Raw genomic sequence first — 16493 nt, forward strand, 5'->3', positions numbered from 1 at the left:
ATCAAAGACAATCTATTCACTGCATCAGATGCTGAATCTGTATGAACTATGAGAGTAATTCACATTAAATTCTAGCTCATGGGAAATACAAGGGAAACAAAAAAATATTCAAATCCTTGGTGTACCTACAGCAGCTTTGTCCTGAGGCTGTCAAAGCACTTTGCACACATTCTTAATTAAAACTAAAGCAGCCTCAAGCAGCAACAGAGTTAGCAAGCACCAGCTGGAGGAACTGAAAGAGAGAGGATTCCTCTGGCAGGCTGGAGGGTAAGAGCAAAGGAACTGGGCCACAGTTACCTGATCTGTTCTCCCCTTATGTACTGCCCCGCACATAAAAAGGAGTTTCTGATTGTAAGTCCATCGAGAAACAGGTGTCATACTCAAGTTATTGTAAAGTGCTACTCAGATCACATCTTCCCTCATGCAAAATGCAAAAGGAAAAGCAAAATTAAAAAATTCACAGTGCAAGAGCCAGGGCTGTGTGTGAGCCAGTGGCAGCGGGTGAGAGGCCAGGATGACAGGTGATGCAAAGCTGCACACGAGAGAGCCTCTCCCTGGATCCCAGCACACCATACCTGCTACTGGCACACACAGCACTTCTACCCTGTGCTCTGGTGTGGGCACTGGTGCTTCCACACAGCATATTCCAGCTACAGATCCTACTAAAAAAGTCAAGTCCTCTGCTGTTTCCCAAAAGATGAGATTCTTTCTTATGTTGTGAAGTAGGAATATCCTGCTGTCCTCATGGACTGAGTGATGTCAGGGGCAAGAAGCATTTCTATGCCATTTCAGTTTCCTCTGAAACAGAGTGTAAGCTGTGGTCACTGCTGGAAAGCTGCTGAAGGCATTGGCCAAGATGAAATGGAGCAGAAGCTAACAGTGATTTTTAACACCGACTGCAGCTGCAACCAAATTCATCCTTCATTCCAGTCATCACAAAGCCAATCCAGAGCCCTGACTATCTGCAGGGGGGAACATCACCTCTTCATTCTGCCCACAGAGAAACCAAACAGAGCCAAGCCCAGGTCTCCTGCTGGTGACTATGAGCTCAAAAGCAGCCAGAGGAAACCCCACCCTCAGAGCACAGGAGAAGGATGGGTCAGGGCCTCTGTAAACTTTCTTCTAATGAGCCCTTGCATGGCTTGGTGCAGAAGTAAAGAGCAGCAGGGATCATTTCACTTCCCAGCAGTACACAGCACAGTCATCATCAGGAGACAGGAGAGAATGCTGTGACTCTGGAGCAAGGGTCTGAGATGTCTGGCTGTGAGTCTAAGCCGAGGAAGAAGAAACTGTGCATTTGGCAGAGGGAAACCTTCAGACAACAGGGAGAAGTGCACCGACAGCCTTCTCTGTAAACAAACAGCAGCCTCAGAGCCAGGACCCTGCAGAGCCTGCAGGATCAGGAGGGAGCTGTGCCCTATCCATGCAGGAGGAAGAGAGTTCAGGTTATAAGGCTGTAAGTTCATGTTAAAAGAAGTGAGCTGAGTAAGACTCCTCTGAATGTGACATCTACTGCTCAAGGATGAACTAAGACTCAGAAGATTTTAGTTCGAGTCTCAAATCCAGCTGTAAGCTTCCTTCCTGTGTGGCCCTGAGAAAAATGACCTCTATTCCTCTGTACCTCACTGAAAATGATCCCTATTCCTGTGTACCTCACTGAAAATGATCCCTATTCCTCTGTACCTCACTGTTAGATTAATGGCGTGAGTTGATGATCTTAGGAGTCTTCCCAACCCTAACAATTCTGTCATTCTTTTCTGTTAAACTTTCCCTACCATCAAAGAGAAAGCTGTCACTGCATTTTGGGCAGTATTTATCACAAACTGGGACACCCTGTGAGAATACTGAAAGTGAACAAGAAAAACAGGAACCTGGATGTCATTTTCATGGTGAGACCTAGCTAAGGGCTGTGGATTTTCTTTCACAAAATGATAAAGAGATTTGAAAGATGTGACAATTAAAATCCAAATCAGTCAGAGCAAGCTTAAGAAGTTAAATGTGTATATTTTTTGTGATCTTGAACTCCTAGCCACCTACATTTTGTAGATACTATTCATCCAAACTGTTTTGAAATGCTTGCAAGGGTGCAAATTCCCAAGCTGCATTACTCCTCTCTTTTACAGCTGGAAACAGTTCAGCAAATTGTGGTAATTTCCATTCTTAACATATGTTTGTTTGCTTACCTGGCAAACACCAACTAGCATGCTCATTTATTCAGCTTTAAACTTTGCACATACCACTATTTTAACATCAGCATCCCTCGAAATACTGGGCAATCCTAGCTCAGTAACAGCCTTGTGGGGCAGCCCATAAAATAACGTATTACCAGGAAGTCAATGGCAAAGAGACAGTTTCTGGTGCTGCTTCTTTTTCATTTTCATGTGTTGGAGCAGTGCCAAGCCAGAGCGTTTCTGCTAGCATTATTCCAACCATCCTTAACATAGAAAGCCCCAAGACAGAGAGCTTGTTTGTCCATGTTCTCCTTTTGCAGTTTCCCAACATTTCTACTACAAGTTCTTACCACAATCCTGCCAGGCTTCTCTATTATCCAAAGCAATACCAAGACAGTGCTTTCCTGTTCTAGGAAAGAGGAGAGGACAACTAGAAGTGAGATGGAAGCCACCTATTTTTGAGTATTTTATCAACAACATGATTTTTGTTCTAGTTTTATTGTTGTGGTGTTATATTTCTGTTTCAGAGAAATGCTTGGAATGCTGTTATTCTGCACCCTAGGGGCAGTGATTTGGATGGAGTCAGGATATGCACTTCAGCTGACAGCTTTGCTCAGGAAAGGCTTTTAGGTCCTCACACTTTCAAGCAGGCTGAATTCAGCAAGGAAAGTTTTGGCAGGACAGTCTGGAGCACACTCAGCAATTACAGTATTTAGCCAGAAAACATCCTGTGAACAATAAAGCAATGCAACTTGAGGTGCTCCTCCCCTGAGACAGCCTGAGCACCAGGAACATTGATTCATAACCACAGAAAGAAAGATACACTAAGAAGAGAACAGCAGATCAAGCTGCTGCCAGGTTTCTCTCCTCTCCCCTTTCCTACCACCTGAACTTGTCCATGACAAGCTCCAGCTTAGTTTAAGTAAAAGTGATACTTTCTGTCTTATTTTGATCTGCAGAAATTTACACCAAAGCCTGCTCAGTTAACCCAAAGTCCCACTCTCTGCTAGATTGGTGCAAATGGCACTAGCTGGAGATGGTTGTTATTAATTAATGACAGCAAAGGATGACCTGATGCTCATTTTGAACTCTGCCTGTACTTTGCCACACCATCATGTGAGGAAACTAAGATTTGGAGATGCTGTAAGTGCTGCTTTCAAGTTAGATTTTCCAATTTGCCATCAGAAAGCAGCACCTCCCACCCAGGCCTCTTCCAGCCTCTCCTTGCTCCTGCCAAGCAGAGCTGCTACACCATTTCACATCCTGTTCTGGGCACAGCTGCACTGAAATGACTGAGGCATAAGGTCAGGGAGAGATGAGAGAAAAGGACTGCAAGGAAGGACAAACTAAAAAATAAAACAAGTCAGCTTCAAAGGAATGCCTCAACAACATTATCTTACTTTGGAATTCCTCCAGTAAGAACCTCTCCTCAGGATTTCAAGAAATGGCTGTGACAACACTTTCATATTTCTTTCACTATTCTTCTACATTCCTTTCAAGTACATCAAGTTTTCTAACCTAAGTGCAATATATAAAATGCCATCATGTATCTGCCTCTTTCACTTTCATTTCTGGCTTACATAAATGGTAATTATACATCCTTCTACCAACAGTAGATAATAATACAGCAAGAAATACTACAGCAAGCAATAAAATTAACTTAAGAGTGAGTATACCACCCTCTCAGAGAGTAGGTAGGATTCATATCAAGGATATTTTTCAATCAAAGAAAAGAGAATATTCTTTTTTTGCAAAAAAATCACGAAAAAACCAAGCTTGGGAATAACTGGGAGTGCGAGACTCTTAACAAGAAAGGGGAGATGAAAATAAACAGACAAGAAAGAGGCAGCTAGAGAAAGATATAAAGTACACAGGAATAAAAAGAGAAATATGACCAGATAAAAGGGAAGTAGGCAAGGGTAGCAAATATAATTAAGAACTTGAGGAGAGACTCTGTCAATGTGCATGAGGAATGATGTCTACATGGTTCAAAGCAAATTCACTGCAGCTTCTGGAAGATTTTCCCTTCCCTTCTACAGTTTGGAGTGTGGTCCAGAATAGCACAGAAACTGATCAGCAGAAATTAGGGGAAATCCCTTCAATTTGTCTGGTTATCTCACACACCATTCTGGGGCTAAACTATCCATGAGGTGTCAAATTCAGAGGCAGCCTAATAAATTTCATCTTCTAGCAAGCACAGGCTGCCTCAGCAAGGGTGCAGAGCCCCTTCAAAGTCACCATTATGGCCACCTAATAGAGCAAAAGGGTATCAAGTGAAAAAATATGAGAACACTGTTGAGGACAGGATGACTACAGTCCACCTTGGACATATTACATGGGGATGGTTTATAAATTCCTGAGGTCTGTGACAGAAAAAATCACAATGTCTGAATTTCTTCTTTTGGAATGGAGACATCCTTACCTTGCAGATACATTTCTTCTCCTTCTGTGAACATTTGGTTGCATCTGCTGCATCGTGCACAGCTTGGATGATAATGCTTGTCACCTGCCTAAACAAAAACAAAAAAAGGAACATGAGGGACAAATGCATTGCACTGCTTTCTGAGCACTCATCATTTGCTGGCTGACCATGGCCCTTCTTCTTCTAGTTCACCTGTTTTGCTACAACACTGCCCTCATGATGTGACAATAGCACTGAGAATGTGAGCTCTGCCACACTGCTTCAGCCCTGAGGTCTCTCCTGTCCTCAGCAGAGACCAGCAGTGGCTGCTTGAGAAACAGCCTGTAAGAGAAAAGACAGCACAGAACAGCTCTTCCTCTTCACACCTTCCCATTCAAGCAATGAGTGTCCTCCTGGCTAGGGGCTACATCATAAAGTACCTGTTCTCCATGATTTGACAAGCATCTTTTCAAATCATCTAACAGTCCAAGCAATGAATGTCACACTGCAGTTCATTTGTTTGAACCTGCTGCCTCCTTGTTTTGCCAGTGAGTGAGTTTTCAACCTGCCATTTAATTCCCTGGCCTCCTTCCCTACACTGCTGACATGGGTATTAGTAAAGAGAGCTTTCTAGAGCCACTTCTGGGACCATTAATTTAATTCCCAGATCCCTGACTTCAGAAGCTGCACCAGCACAGACAGCCTGAGCTGAATTTGAACTACTGCTGTAAAGGTCCTAAATACCCTAGATCCTGTTACCCAAATCCAAATCCACTGAGTCATTCAGTCTCTTAAATACATTGATACCATTAATAGGTAAAGCTGATCAGATTTCAGGCCTATAAGGACAGGAAAAATCAAGGCATAAATATTAATGTGATCTCCTCTCTTTAGGAGACCAAAGCAATCAATACATTAGCTTCCTCACATCATAAACCAAGCTCAAAATGTCCACGTCAGGCTTTTAAATAGAAAAATTAGGCTTTTAAATAGAAAAATTATTAATGCTAGAAAATGACCCTTCATAATGACAAGTAAAGAATTCTAAAGGTCTTTGAATTTCTATCTGGCTTTCCAAACAAGTTAACCTCAAGTCCTTTTTCACAAATATTCCCCACCCACTGAGATGCTATATGCACAAAATAACTGTTTACTCTATAGCTGACCTGTAAAATGTCATCAAAACCATCTCCTACCTCATTTAGACCATTAACATTACTAAATCCAACCTTTCATTTTGTCTATTGAGAAGAATTTTTGGTTCACTTATTTTTGGTTCACATATGACATTCATTGCACGGGCTTTTATTGAAACATATATATGTATATTAGATGATGAAGTACATGGATTAAAGTACCTGACAGCTACCAGAAAATCAGCTCTACCACCTGGCACTTCTACAGCTAAAGTTGCACCATTCAATTTTAGTAACTCCCATCCAGGAACTTCAGCCATACAAGGCTAGAGAAGAGGTGCTGTTAATTTAGTTATACATTTCACTGTTCAGCTGCAAAAAGCCTCCACTTCTCTTAATCAGATCCTGCATTTACTGTTGATTCTTGCACTTTAGGGCCAAAATCCACCAAATAGAGAGTAATGGGATTTAGGTGTTAGTAAAGCAGATGTAGAGCTATCAGGTAAAACAGGGTCTCTATAAAAAGGGAAAATGAGAAGTCACTACAAAATCTGCTTACTCAAGGAAGAAAAACTAATGAGGGAGAATACACAGAACTGATGTTTGACTTGCAGCAACAAAGCTAATATTGAACTGAGAGAGAAAACACAGTTAATGCTCATTCTCTATCATTTTCATTACTGGCTGCCTTCTTCATTTCTGACTCTCCCTAGCAATTATTTAACTTCTGAGATGTCCCATTAGTTTCATTCAAGACTGGAATTTACAGGATGAAGAAATCCAGAATTCATCCCATTATTATGGGATACCCTGTGGCCTCTCTGAAGTTTTGTTTTCCTGGGAAAACTTCTGATAAGCTACTGTCAAGGGAATATAGTTCAAACCATATACACCTGCCTCTTCCCAACAGCCAGGGGGATCAATTTCAAGTTTATCAGGTCTTTCCCCAAGACTGAAACAACTGGCTCAATTTTAGCCTGGTGTGAGTGATGATGAATGAACACCACGCCCCAGATAACACCACCCTGCAAGTCAAGTGAGAACACACCCTGCACTGGAGAGGTTTTGGGGCATTGACACACCAGAGCAGCTGCAGTTGCTGTTGTTAAACATTTCCAAAACAGTTTCATGAGTCTTCTGCCTCTGTAATGCTTCTACAACTCCTGAGTGGGATCCTTCCTACTGCAGGTATTTGCGGGAGAGCATTCTGAATCTCAACTAATTCAGGACTCATCTTGCTATGCCTGACTTGCTGTGATCATCTGGGAAAATGGTTGCTAAAATTCAGTCATTTATAATGTATTAGGACAGACTTTTGCATCTACAAGTCAATGACATATTCACACCTTCTAGACATCTGCTTTTGCTCTTTTAGGGCTACTAAACCCTCATTCAGTGTGTTCAGTGTGCAGCTTTCTGGGATCTCATGCTACTGTGCTGTGCATTAAAAGGTTTGCAATCTCAATCCTCCTGCCAGGACCAGGAAATACTGATGAAGTGCACATTTGCCCCAAACATTCTTCAGTCAAGGTGAGAGAGGGTTAAAGGCTCTGTCTTCTCCCTCTGCTGAGCTCTCCTTGCCCCTTCTCAAGTTCACATCCAGAAATCCTTTGCAGTTCTCCGTGCTATGCAGACACTGGGATCTGATCTATCATACTGCTTTTGGTCCCTTCTGAATTATTTCACTTTGGTTGAGTCATCAGGACTATCCAAACCATCAAGCACAAACTGTGACCCATATCTTAGAGGAAAGTCCCTCAAATAAGATGGAGTAAGCTAAATTAATTGCTGTAAATGCCTTGGTTTGCTTAGCTAGAAGTGTTAAAAGCAAACAAAATAGTATTTAACATTTTTACTTCAAATTGTTAATTGGAATTGAATGAATTGACAGCAATTTATTGTTAAATGAACTATTAAACCTATGTGTTGCTGCCACTGCCTAGAACGTCTCTGTTAAATCATCAGACACTTGCATGTGCCCTAAAAGCAAAGAACATCAGTTATCAATTTATGAGAACATACAACCTCTTCTGACTTGCCTACTTATCTTCTACCCACATTGACAAATCTGAAATAAGATCTTGGATAAAATCCCATTTGAACACAGCAGACAGAAAAAAATAAATTAAAAAAGGTAGAAGTACATTCTCATTTACCAAGTACTTCCAGAGCCTCAAAATTGCAGAGTGAAGAAACAGTGACCAAATAATTCCACAAGCATAATTATAAATGTAGATAAATGGATGCTATATTTCAGTAGCTTTTTGTAGCTCTGTAAATCTCATTGAACAGTGACTGATCAAAGATGTAAGAGTTTTGGTTATTTTCTATATTCTACAAATATATATACTGTCCACAATATATACATTATATGCATGTTCAATAATGAAATAGATACAACATTATTTTAGACAGTAGTAAGGATTTATTTATTCTGGTAATTTGAAGACTTAAACTGGAGTCAGGTCTGTATCAACACTGACTTTCAGTTTCTCAGTCAACAAAGCAGGTTAAATTACATTTAATGTCCTACATAAAATACTTCAGAAAAACACTATCAAAGAAAACCATTACAGAAATGTATTCTTCATAACCAGGGTTAAAAAACCTCCCATGTAGTCATATATCTAATACTTGTGAAGGACAGTTGAAGGCTCAGTGACCAGAATTCATGGATGATGGACTACACAGAGGAGCTGGATGTGTTTATTCTGCAGAGGACATGTCCCAGTTATTGTGAGCAAAAGTACAAATTCTATTATGTATTATAACAATACCAGGACCTGTAGTAATAGTTGACAATGAGAAACCACATTTTTCAGACCAGATTTTTCACAGATCACCTTTTCAGACTCAGAAGCTATACATTTCCAGCCTTTGCCCAGCATGCTATTCTCCCAAATAATTTCAGCTTGGATGTCACAAATCCTCCTTAGCTGAGAGCCTCTGTGGATGGTTTGCAGAGAGCTTTGAAGGCTCCCTCTAACGGGGTGGGGCAGTGACCCTGCACAGCTGTCCTGAGTGAGAGAGATGGCAGAACAGAGGCACTGGGTTACGCACTGTGTGCACCCAGCTTAAACACCTCTTCCAGTCTAAAAGCTAAACTGAGGGGTGAGGAGGTACTTGAAGTCCAGTTGAACACCACCCTGTGAGCTCCTGTACAGCCTTGTCACCCTGCTGATGCTCCAACCTGTTCACAACACCCACGGTGCTCACTTGCCTTGGCTTGATAAACTTTGCTTGTTTGGGGACCTCCGGAAGACAAAAATGTACCGTCACTCCAAGCTGTCAGGAAGGCAGTGGCGGGTATTGCAAGAACTATTCCAACCCAGGAGCTGCAAATACACCTGCAGACAAGCTGACACAACACGTCCCAAAAATCCAGCTGAAGAAGCCCCTGCACAGAGCTCACGTACAGCGCTAACCCCGGGGTTACAGCACTTCAAAAGGCAAGGGATGTATTTTCTGAGTCCAACCCCTCTGCCCCCACTTCCCACAAGACTAACTTTTATTCTCTGAGTGCTTGTAAAGTCCTAGGCTGATTAAATAAATGTTTTCCTCTTTGGTGAACGTGAGAGCTTAAGATTTCCTATTACTCATGCCTTCAGCTCTGTCCTTCCTTCCAGAACAACAGTGAACAAGAGCCAGAGAGAACAATAACAAGAATCGCACTAGGAGAGCTCACATGCCAGTGGGTCTGGTAGAGGAAGAACTAATTACCAACAGACATGTTCTGCTGGCCAAAGGACACAATTAAGTGCATATTTGTTGTGTTACATTTGCACAGCTGCACTCGTTCACTCTCCTTTCAGAGATAACTGAGCAGTCACTGACAGACTGCTCAGACAGAGAACTATTAAACATGTAGAAAGCTTTACTTTTCTCTAGAAATACTACCAAAACTATTATGTAGTTGAAAGAGTATCTGAAAGTCTGAGAGTAAAAGCACTTCCTTCTTTTTTTTCTTTTTTTTTTTAGTTTTTATGAACAGTTATTATAGGCCCATTTGAGAGACAAATCTATCCAATATCTATACCTGCCATGACTCTGATGAGAATGACTTGATTTCTTAGCTCTCCTATGGACTTTGCAGCAGCACAAAGAATAATTCAGACTCATCTTTTAAACCCCTTAAGGAATGTCATGAATTGTAAAACAGGAACTGTGGCAGTAGCCTACCATTTTCCAGTGAAGCTTTATTTTAATTACTTGCAGAGGTCACAGAACCTTCAACCCTGTTTGATGTTTGGTGTAACATCAAATTCCATTGTTTCCTTCTCTGCAGGCTTCTGTGATCTCACGAGTGGCTGGAATAGCATAAACACTATGAAGACCAAAATTTGCTTCTAATAACATCCTGACCCAAACTGTCCACTCATTTTTCCCAGGCTCTTATCTGTTGAGCAAGTCACTACAAGTATCTGTGCTCAGAAAAGAAAACAAAAAAAAAAAAAAAGAAAAAAAAAAAAAGTGCAGTTTCTTTGCTTCCAAAGGATTTCAGATTCTACCATAAGTTTCTTTATTACTACCAATGGAAGGAAAGTGTAATAGTTTTTTTTTTAATTAGTCCTTGTCTAATATGCATCTTTAAAATTTGGACCTTCTAAAGCTGTTTTTTACACTCCTGTCACAACATCTCAATAGAAGCAGCTCTCAGCAGAGCCTCTGCCTCTGTTCAGCCTGCAGGAGGATGGAGCAGCAGGAAGCAGAGCTCACACTGGCAGTTCCCAAGCTGATGGAGCTGCAACAGACAGGACTGGGGGAAAGTGGGAAATGGAGCGTGAGGCTGTGACTGTAAATCTGAATGACAACAGGCATGGAAGAGACAGGGCAGACCCTCTGAGCCCACCACTGATTGCTGTGCTGCCTTGGGGGAGACAAAACCCCAGCTGCCCTGCTGTTATGAACACTTGCACTGTTAATTCATGCCCAGTGTCTGATTTTACACAAAAAATACTTGCCAGCATTACAGCAGTGACTGACAATGTCATGCTAGTATATTCCTTAATGGATGGACCATAATAAACTTTGTAACTTATTAATGTTAATTCTATGCACACACAATAGTGTCATATCCATCAGCTGCTGCTGACAGCAGTGCAATTATTCACTGCATGGAATACAGTTTTCCTTATAGCAGAGATGTGAGTCATCTAAATCCCCAGCTAAATCCCCAGCTGTGAAACTGCTCTACTGGCATGAAGAAACAGCCCTTGTGGCAGCTGAAGATCAACTGGACTTGGTTTAGTAAGATCCTAGAAGTTACTTGCGATCGCACTGTCAGCTCTCCTTTGAGTTCTCACTTTCCTGCAACACCCAAAGTTGAGCAAGCTGCACGCACAGGTGAGATGTTTATCTGTCAATTATGGTCTTTATGGAGCTCTTCATTCTGTCTTTACAGGGCAAATCCAGCTATTGCTACACACAGGACCAAAGCTGAGAATTCATGTTACTTACACAGTTAACAGCAGGTCAGCACCAAGAAGGGAATTCCACTCAGCTAAGAAATGCACCCACAGGAGCCCAAAGTGGCTGGCTAGAATCTTGTGGGCAGTACAAAGGAGCAAAGCAACTGCAAACACAGCTTTACTGCCTACTGCCAGGACTGCAGCATCATCTCTGTTAGGATCTTATGTTAGATTTATGCACCAGAAACCTAATCCCACTACCTGAATATGTAGCCCATCAGAAGCAATCCAGAAGAAATATACGCACTATGTTTTATATTTTGTTAACTTTCACTCATATCAAATTGTAATATAAATCTGTGAATTCACTGCCTTCATTACCCCTCTTCAGGTGCATATGCGGGCAAAATCCAGCACCCACCATTTAATTTTCTTTTAACCTCCATTTATTGCAAAGATTATTTTTTAATTCTGAACTACTCTGCAGCCAGTATCTGACACAAATCCCTTCTCAATTTCTCAACAATGCTGGAACAGCTCCAGTTTATAAGTACAGGTGTGGGCTTTCTATATCTTCTGTAATCTTTAGGCTCCACAAAGCATTAGATAAGTAAATATTCCTTCATCTTGCATGCATTTTGTCCAGCATGATTTTTTGACATGAAAAGATACTTCAGAAACTGAAGGACCTGCTTCCAGTCACATTCATATTGGATTTGTAATTAGAATTGCTTTACAGTAGCTCCACTATAGTGGAGCTAACCAGTTTGTAATTAGAATTAACCAGCAAAGCTACTTTACAGTAACTCCACCATAGTGCCAAGGCCTTTCCAAACAGCCTAGTGCTGGAATGACTGTAATTTTGACTCCAGCAGCCAGAAAAACCCTGTGCTGGCTGCAAGGGCGCAGTGTAGGTGTGCTGAGCCATACTGAGTGCCCCATGTCTGCAGCACGGTGTGAAAGCCATCCCAGCCCCAGCCTCCAGCCTGCTGAGAGCAGAGCAAAGCCTTGGCTTGGTTCAGTGCTTGAGTGCCAGCCCTGTGGCACAAGTGAAGGGACAGCAGGGAGCCCTGGGAATGGGTTTTGGACCGGATACACACAATATCCAATCTTCCACAACACCGGGAATCTCCCGCTTCCCAAATCCCCCTCGAGCTCTCGTTTATTAGGGGATGACAGAGCCACTGAGTTGTCAGGAATATGGAATTGAGGAGGGAGACACGACCCTGTTTCTTCTTTTAACTCTGCACATGAAGTGATTGTTGGTCCCTCAACGCCCTTCTCTGGGTGGACCTCAAATAACAAAGCTTGATGTTCGTGCATCAGCAGGTCACGTCCACTGCAGCTGCATTTGCACTGCTGCAACAGTTCCCAAGTGAAAGGAACTTGAGCTGGAAAGAACTTCCTTAGTCAGTAGAAATACAGCTGACTCCAACCTGCTGAAATTTAGCTAGAAAGTAACAAACCTCCTCCATATCTTGAAAAAACTCAACAGAATTGTTTCACAAATCAGGAAGTTTTGTACCTGACAGCAGGTAACAAATACTGGACCTCATCCTAACATAAAATTCTTTTAGCATTTTCAAAAATTAGCATATATCTCCAAACATAGAGATGTGTTTGATTGCGTGTATGGACAAACAGAAATAGAGAGCAGTGTTAGATATGTATATATAATTATAGATGCATGTGGCATTTGGAAGGAACATACATATTCCTAGATCTTAAAGTAACCATAAAAGGAAAACCAAACAATTTTTAAGATGTTCTGCTGCAGGTCTCAATCATAAGAACTGAGATAATATTAACTAAAGAGAAAAAAAAAAGGCAATGACTAAGTAAGTAAATTAGAAATAAATATAACTAATTGGAAAGATAAATTTACCAAAGAAATAACTAGGGACACTATGCTTAAAGACAATAAAAATCTTTATTACAGTATGATGTGAAAAAACCAAAAACAGATCAGGCAAAATTCCCTTGTTAGCTGTAGATGAAAAATGATGAAAAATAACAGAAAAGGCAGGAGTATTCAGGATGTGTATCTTGGTCTGTATTTGACAATGCCAATTTCCTGTTTGATACTGTTTATTGAGCAAGATTTTTTTTAACAGTGTTTTTAACAAACCAAGATTTACAAATTATTCAAGACCTGAATAATTTGTACTCAAAGAGGTTTGAGGAAACTGTAGCAAGGCATTGCTCAGACAGATGGCTCTGATAGCAGGGGAGGCTCTGCTGAGCCAGATACCTCAGAGATTACTTCCTTCAACCCACAGCATGAGGTACCACTGGCCAAGGCAAGAATACAAAACCTCCCCTGGTAAAGCTGCTGGTGACTCACAGGCAATGCTTCTTTAAACCATCTAAACCAACCAAGTGTGTTCTAACAGGCTGATGTAAAATATCTGCAAATCGAGAAGGCAAGGCCCTGTGAGACTGAGCCATGGTCTGGGCAACAGCAAGTGACACAGGCAGTTGGGGAACATCATTAAAATCTCCCAGAAAAAGCTGTCACAAAGTACCTGAAAGGGCCTGCTCTTCTGATCATTAATGTATACAAAAATATAAAGGAAAAGTAGAAAAAATTGTATAACACCCGTGGGTGTGCCCAAGTGGCTTTGCAGGAGGGAATTCAGTGCAGAACCATCAACACAAGGTGAGCCTTCAGCTGTGGTCCTGAAGGACTCAAAGTCATTATTCAGATAAAGACTTCAGAGGGGACCAGATCACAATGACAGGCAATGAAAAGCAGAGAAAGGATGAAATAGCAGGAAAGAGCAGGAGCTTTTCAATCCCACTGAAAACTCTGTGGCATCAAAAAGCTGGAATTAGACAAATTTAACCTCAAAACAAGGTGAAGTTTCTAAAAAGCAAAGGCAATTTAAGCAGCATGAGGGAACATTTTTGGCCTTGCAATTGTTCTGCAGTTTTTATGACTGGGTAATTTCCTAAAGGATAGCTTTCATATGGTTTCTAGGGAAAAGCTCTGATTTTGAAAAGAGAAGGTCAAGCAAGATGACTTTAGCAGTGCTTCTGACCTTACAATCCATTCCAGTAGGCATTTCACAGAGAGAAGATTTTACAAATGCATCAGGCAGCTCCTAGGGAGCACAGGTCACACTGGAAAATTTTCCCAGAGAGTTAAATCAGTTCACTGAGACCTGTCTTGGCTAAGCAGCAAAATCCCTTGCAGCTAGAAGGCAGCTTTGGCTGATCTGACTTGTGGCTCACTGAGACAGTTCAAGTGCAAGGCCAGGAGAAGTTCTGGGGTTGGGTGAGCTGCATCAGCCCCAAAATTGCTACTGACCCTGAGAGCTCAGCACTGTGACAGGGCTCTGTGCCCTGGGGAAGGCTGGGAGAACAGCTCGAGGAAAAACTCATGTTAAACTGTTCAATGGGCAAGTGCAAACCACCTTCTGACTGGTGAACAAAGTGAGAGCTTGCGAGTTTAGGCAACTCACCCAGGACCAAGATTAATGCTTCCAGCAGAGCCAGGCAGAGGAAAATCCTCAGAAAAGCAGCCTAGCACAGCACTAGACCTAAGCAGCTGTAGCCAGTTTTCTTGTTCATCTCCCACAGACCTGCCTTTCCAGCTGTCTGTCAGAAGGCTGATTCAGGAAGGATGCAAGCTTTGGCATGCGATCCAGCACAGCCTGGGCTCCACTCTGATATCTGCATTCACTTCACAGGGAGTGTCCCAAAAACAACAGAGAAACAAGAGTTGCAAGGGCCAAAGAAGGGGAGTAATGCATGAGGTCAGGCTCAGTGCATCCACAGAAAACATCCAGAGAATATCAAACAAAAGTAGCCTGTAAGAAACAAATAGACAAGCAACATGCAATTTCTGGCAGTTTGTACCATGGAGACTGATGGATTGTTCTGACAGGGAAGCATCTTGTGTGGGAATTAAGTAGGGAAAATTTTTTTCTATTAGTGACTAGAACCTGCTCTTGTAGGAAACTGATCCTATTGCAACCAGTCTGATCTGATAACGCTTTAAAAAGTCTAAAGAATGGGGTTTTAACCTCGATTAACTGCAATGCTACCCACTGCCTTTGGAAATCTCTTACGGCAAGAGGTCACAACAAACAACAGATGACAGCCTAGGGAAAGGACAAATTTACTTCTAGTATTTTTCTTCCCAGTCACTCCACAATCATTCATATCAGTTATGAGCCTGTATTTGACTACATCCAGACATTTCTCAGGGATCCTTTTTTGTAATCTGGCCAAAGTGTTAATGTTACACTAAATTTCACATGGAAATAAGAAAGGACATCAGGGTAACCAGTGGACAGTTAGTGCAGAGAAATAGTTGACTCTTTTTCAAAAAGGACAACTTTGAATAAATGTCAGACCACCAACATATACTGGGCTAGAAGCAGAGCCTTTTCTTTTTGGCAGAAGTTTTTTTTTTATTCTATTTTTCAGTCTTCTAATTGCTGATATACATGATTTCCAATTACAGCTGCAAAACTATACAAGTACATTTTTGAATCCTTGCTGGCAGGAATATCCAGAGTATGCATGTTGGAGCCAAGACACAGGAGGGATTTTACTCCCTATCTTTTTTTTACTTCAGCTTCATATAAAAATCAAGATTTCTATTTACCATAGAAAAACTATTCCCACATATTACTGCTGTGATGAACAGGAAAGAGTGATGGACATAAAGCAGAAAGGGATATCTAACAACATTTGCTGCCATTTGATCTCCACCTGACTGCAGCATCTCCATGATTTTGCCTCAACAGCAGTAGTTCAAGAATGATGGTGAGATAAATCTGCATAAAATTTCTTACTGCCTCAGTTTTTACTCTCCTCACTCCTAGGAAAAAAGTTTCCAGCCAAGATGCAACTCTTTTACAGAACTCTAAGCAACAGCAAATCCATCTTTATGCATAACAAATCTCTCTCTCCAAATCCTACATGTAAAAGTCAATTTCTTAATATTTTAAATTGTTCTCAAAGGATTTACAAGAGTTATTTCCTTGACCTCTGCAAACCACAAAAAAATCCCAAACTAATTTCAAAGACAGTTTAAATGCCAGAGTATCTGCATTGCTGGTGATGAAAAGATGCATCTCTTACAGTGTGCTATTCTCCCTCCTAAAAAGAAAAAGGCTTTTTATAAATGTCACACATCCCAGATATCTATCCAAAGAGCTTTTAAACCTCTATGATCTTCTAATGTAGCATAAACATAAAATTAAAATCTACCCATCCTGGACTTCAGGTGGTCATTTCAAACATTTTATCACCATAAAATACTCCCATTTCTTCATCTGTAAAACCACCTGCTCAGTAAAGACAGGCTTTAATGCTGTGGACTTCAAAGTCCTTAGAGATTCCAAACATATCGTCTGGGTTAGTA

At 41.3% G+C, this 16493-nt stretch overlaps 1 protein-coding gene across 18 annotated transcripts in view; it reads right to left on the reverse strand.

Annotated features, from left to right (window-relative positions):
• The window catches only part of ABLIM1 (actin binding LIM protein 1), a 187605-nt gene that overhangs the window by 43621 nt on the left and 127491 nt on the right, over window positions 1-16493 (reverse strand). For all 18 annotated transcript variants that reach the window (XM_038140682.1, XM_038140698.1, XM_038140694.1 and 15 more), the window contains exon 7: window positions 4594-4681. In XM_038140682.1, the coding sequence (XP_037996610.1) occupies window positions 4594-4681 (88 nt within the window). The remainder of the gene's footprint in view (window positions 1-4593; window positions 4682-16493) is intronic.

Source organism: Motacilla alba, chromosome 6 (assembly GCF_015832195.1).
Source record: "Motacilla alba alba isolate MOTALB_02 chromosome 6, Motacilla_alba_V1.0_pri, whole genome shotgun sequence".
NCBI classification, from domain to species: domain Eukaryota; kingdom Metazoa; phylum Chordata; class Aves; order Passeriformes; family Motacillidae; genus Motacilla; species Motacilla alba.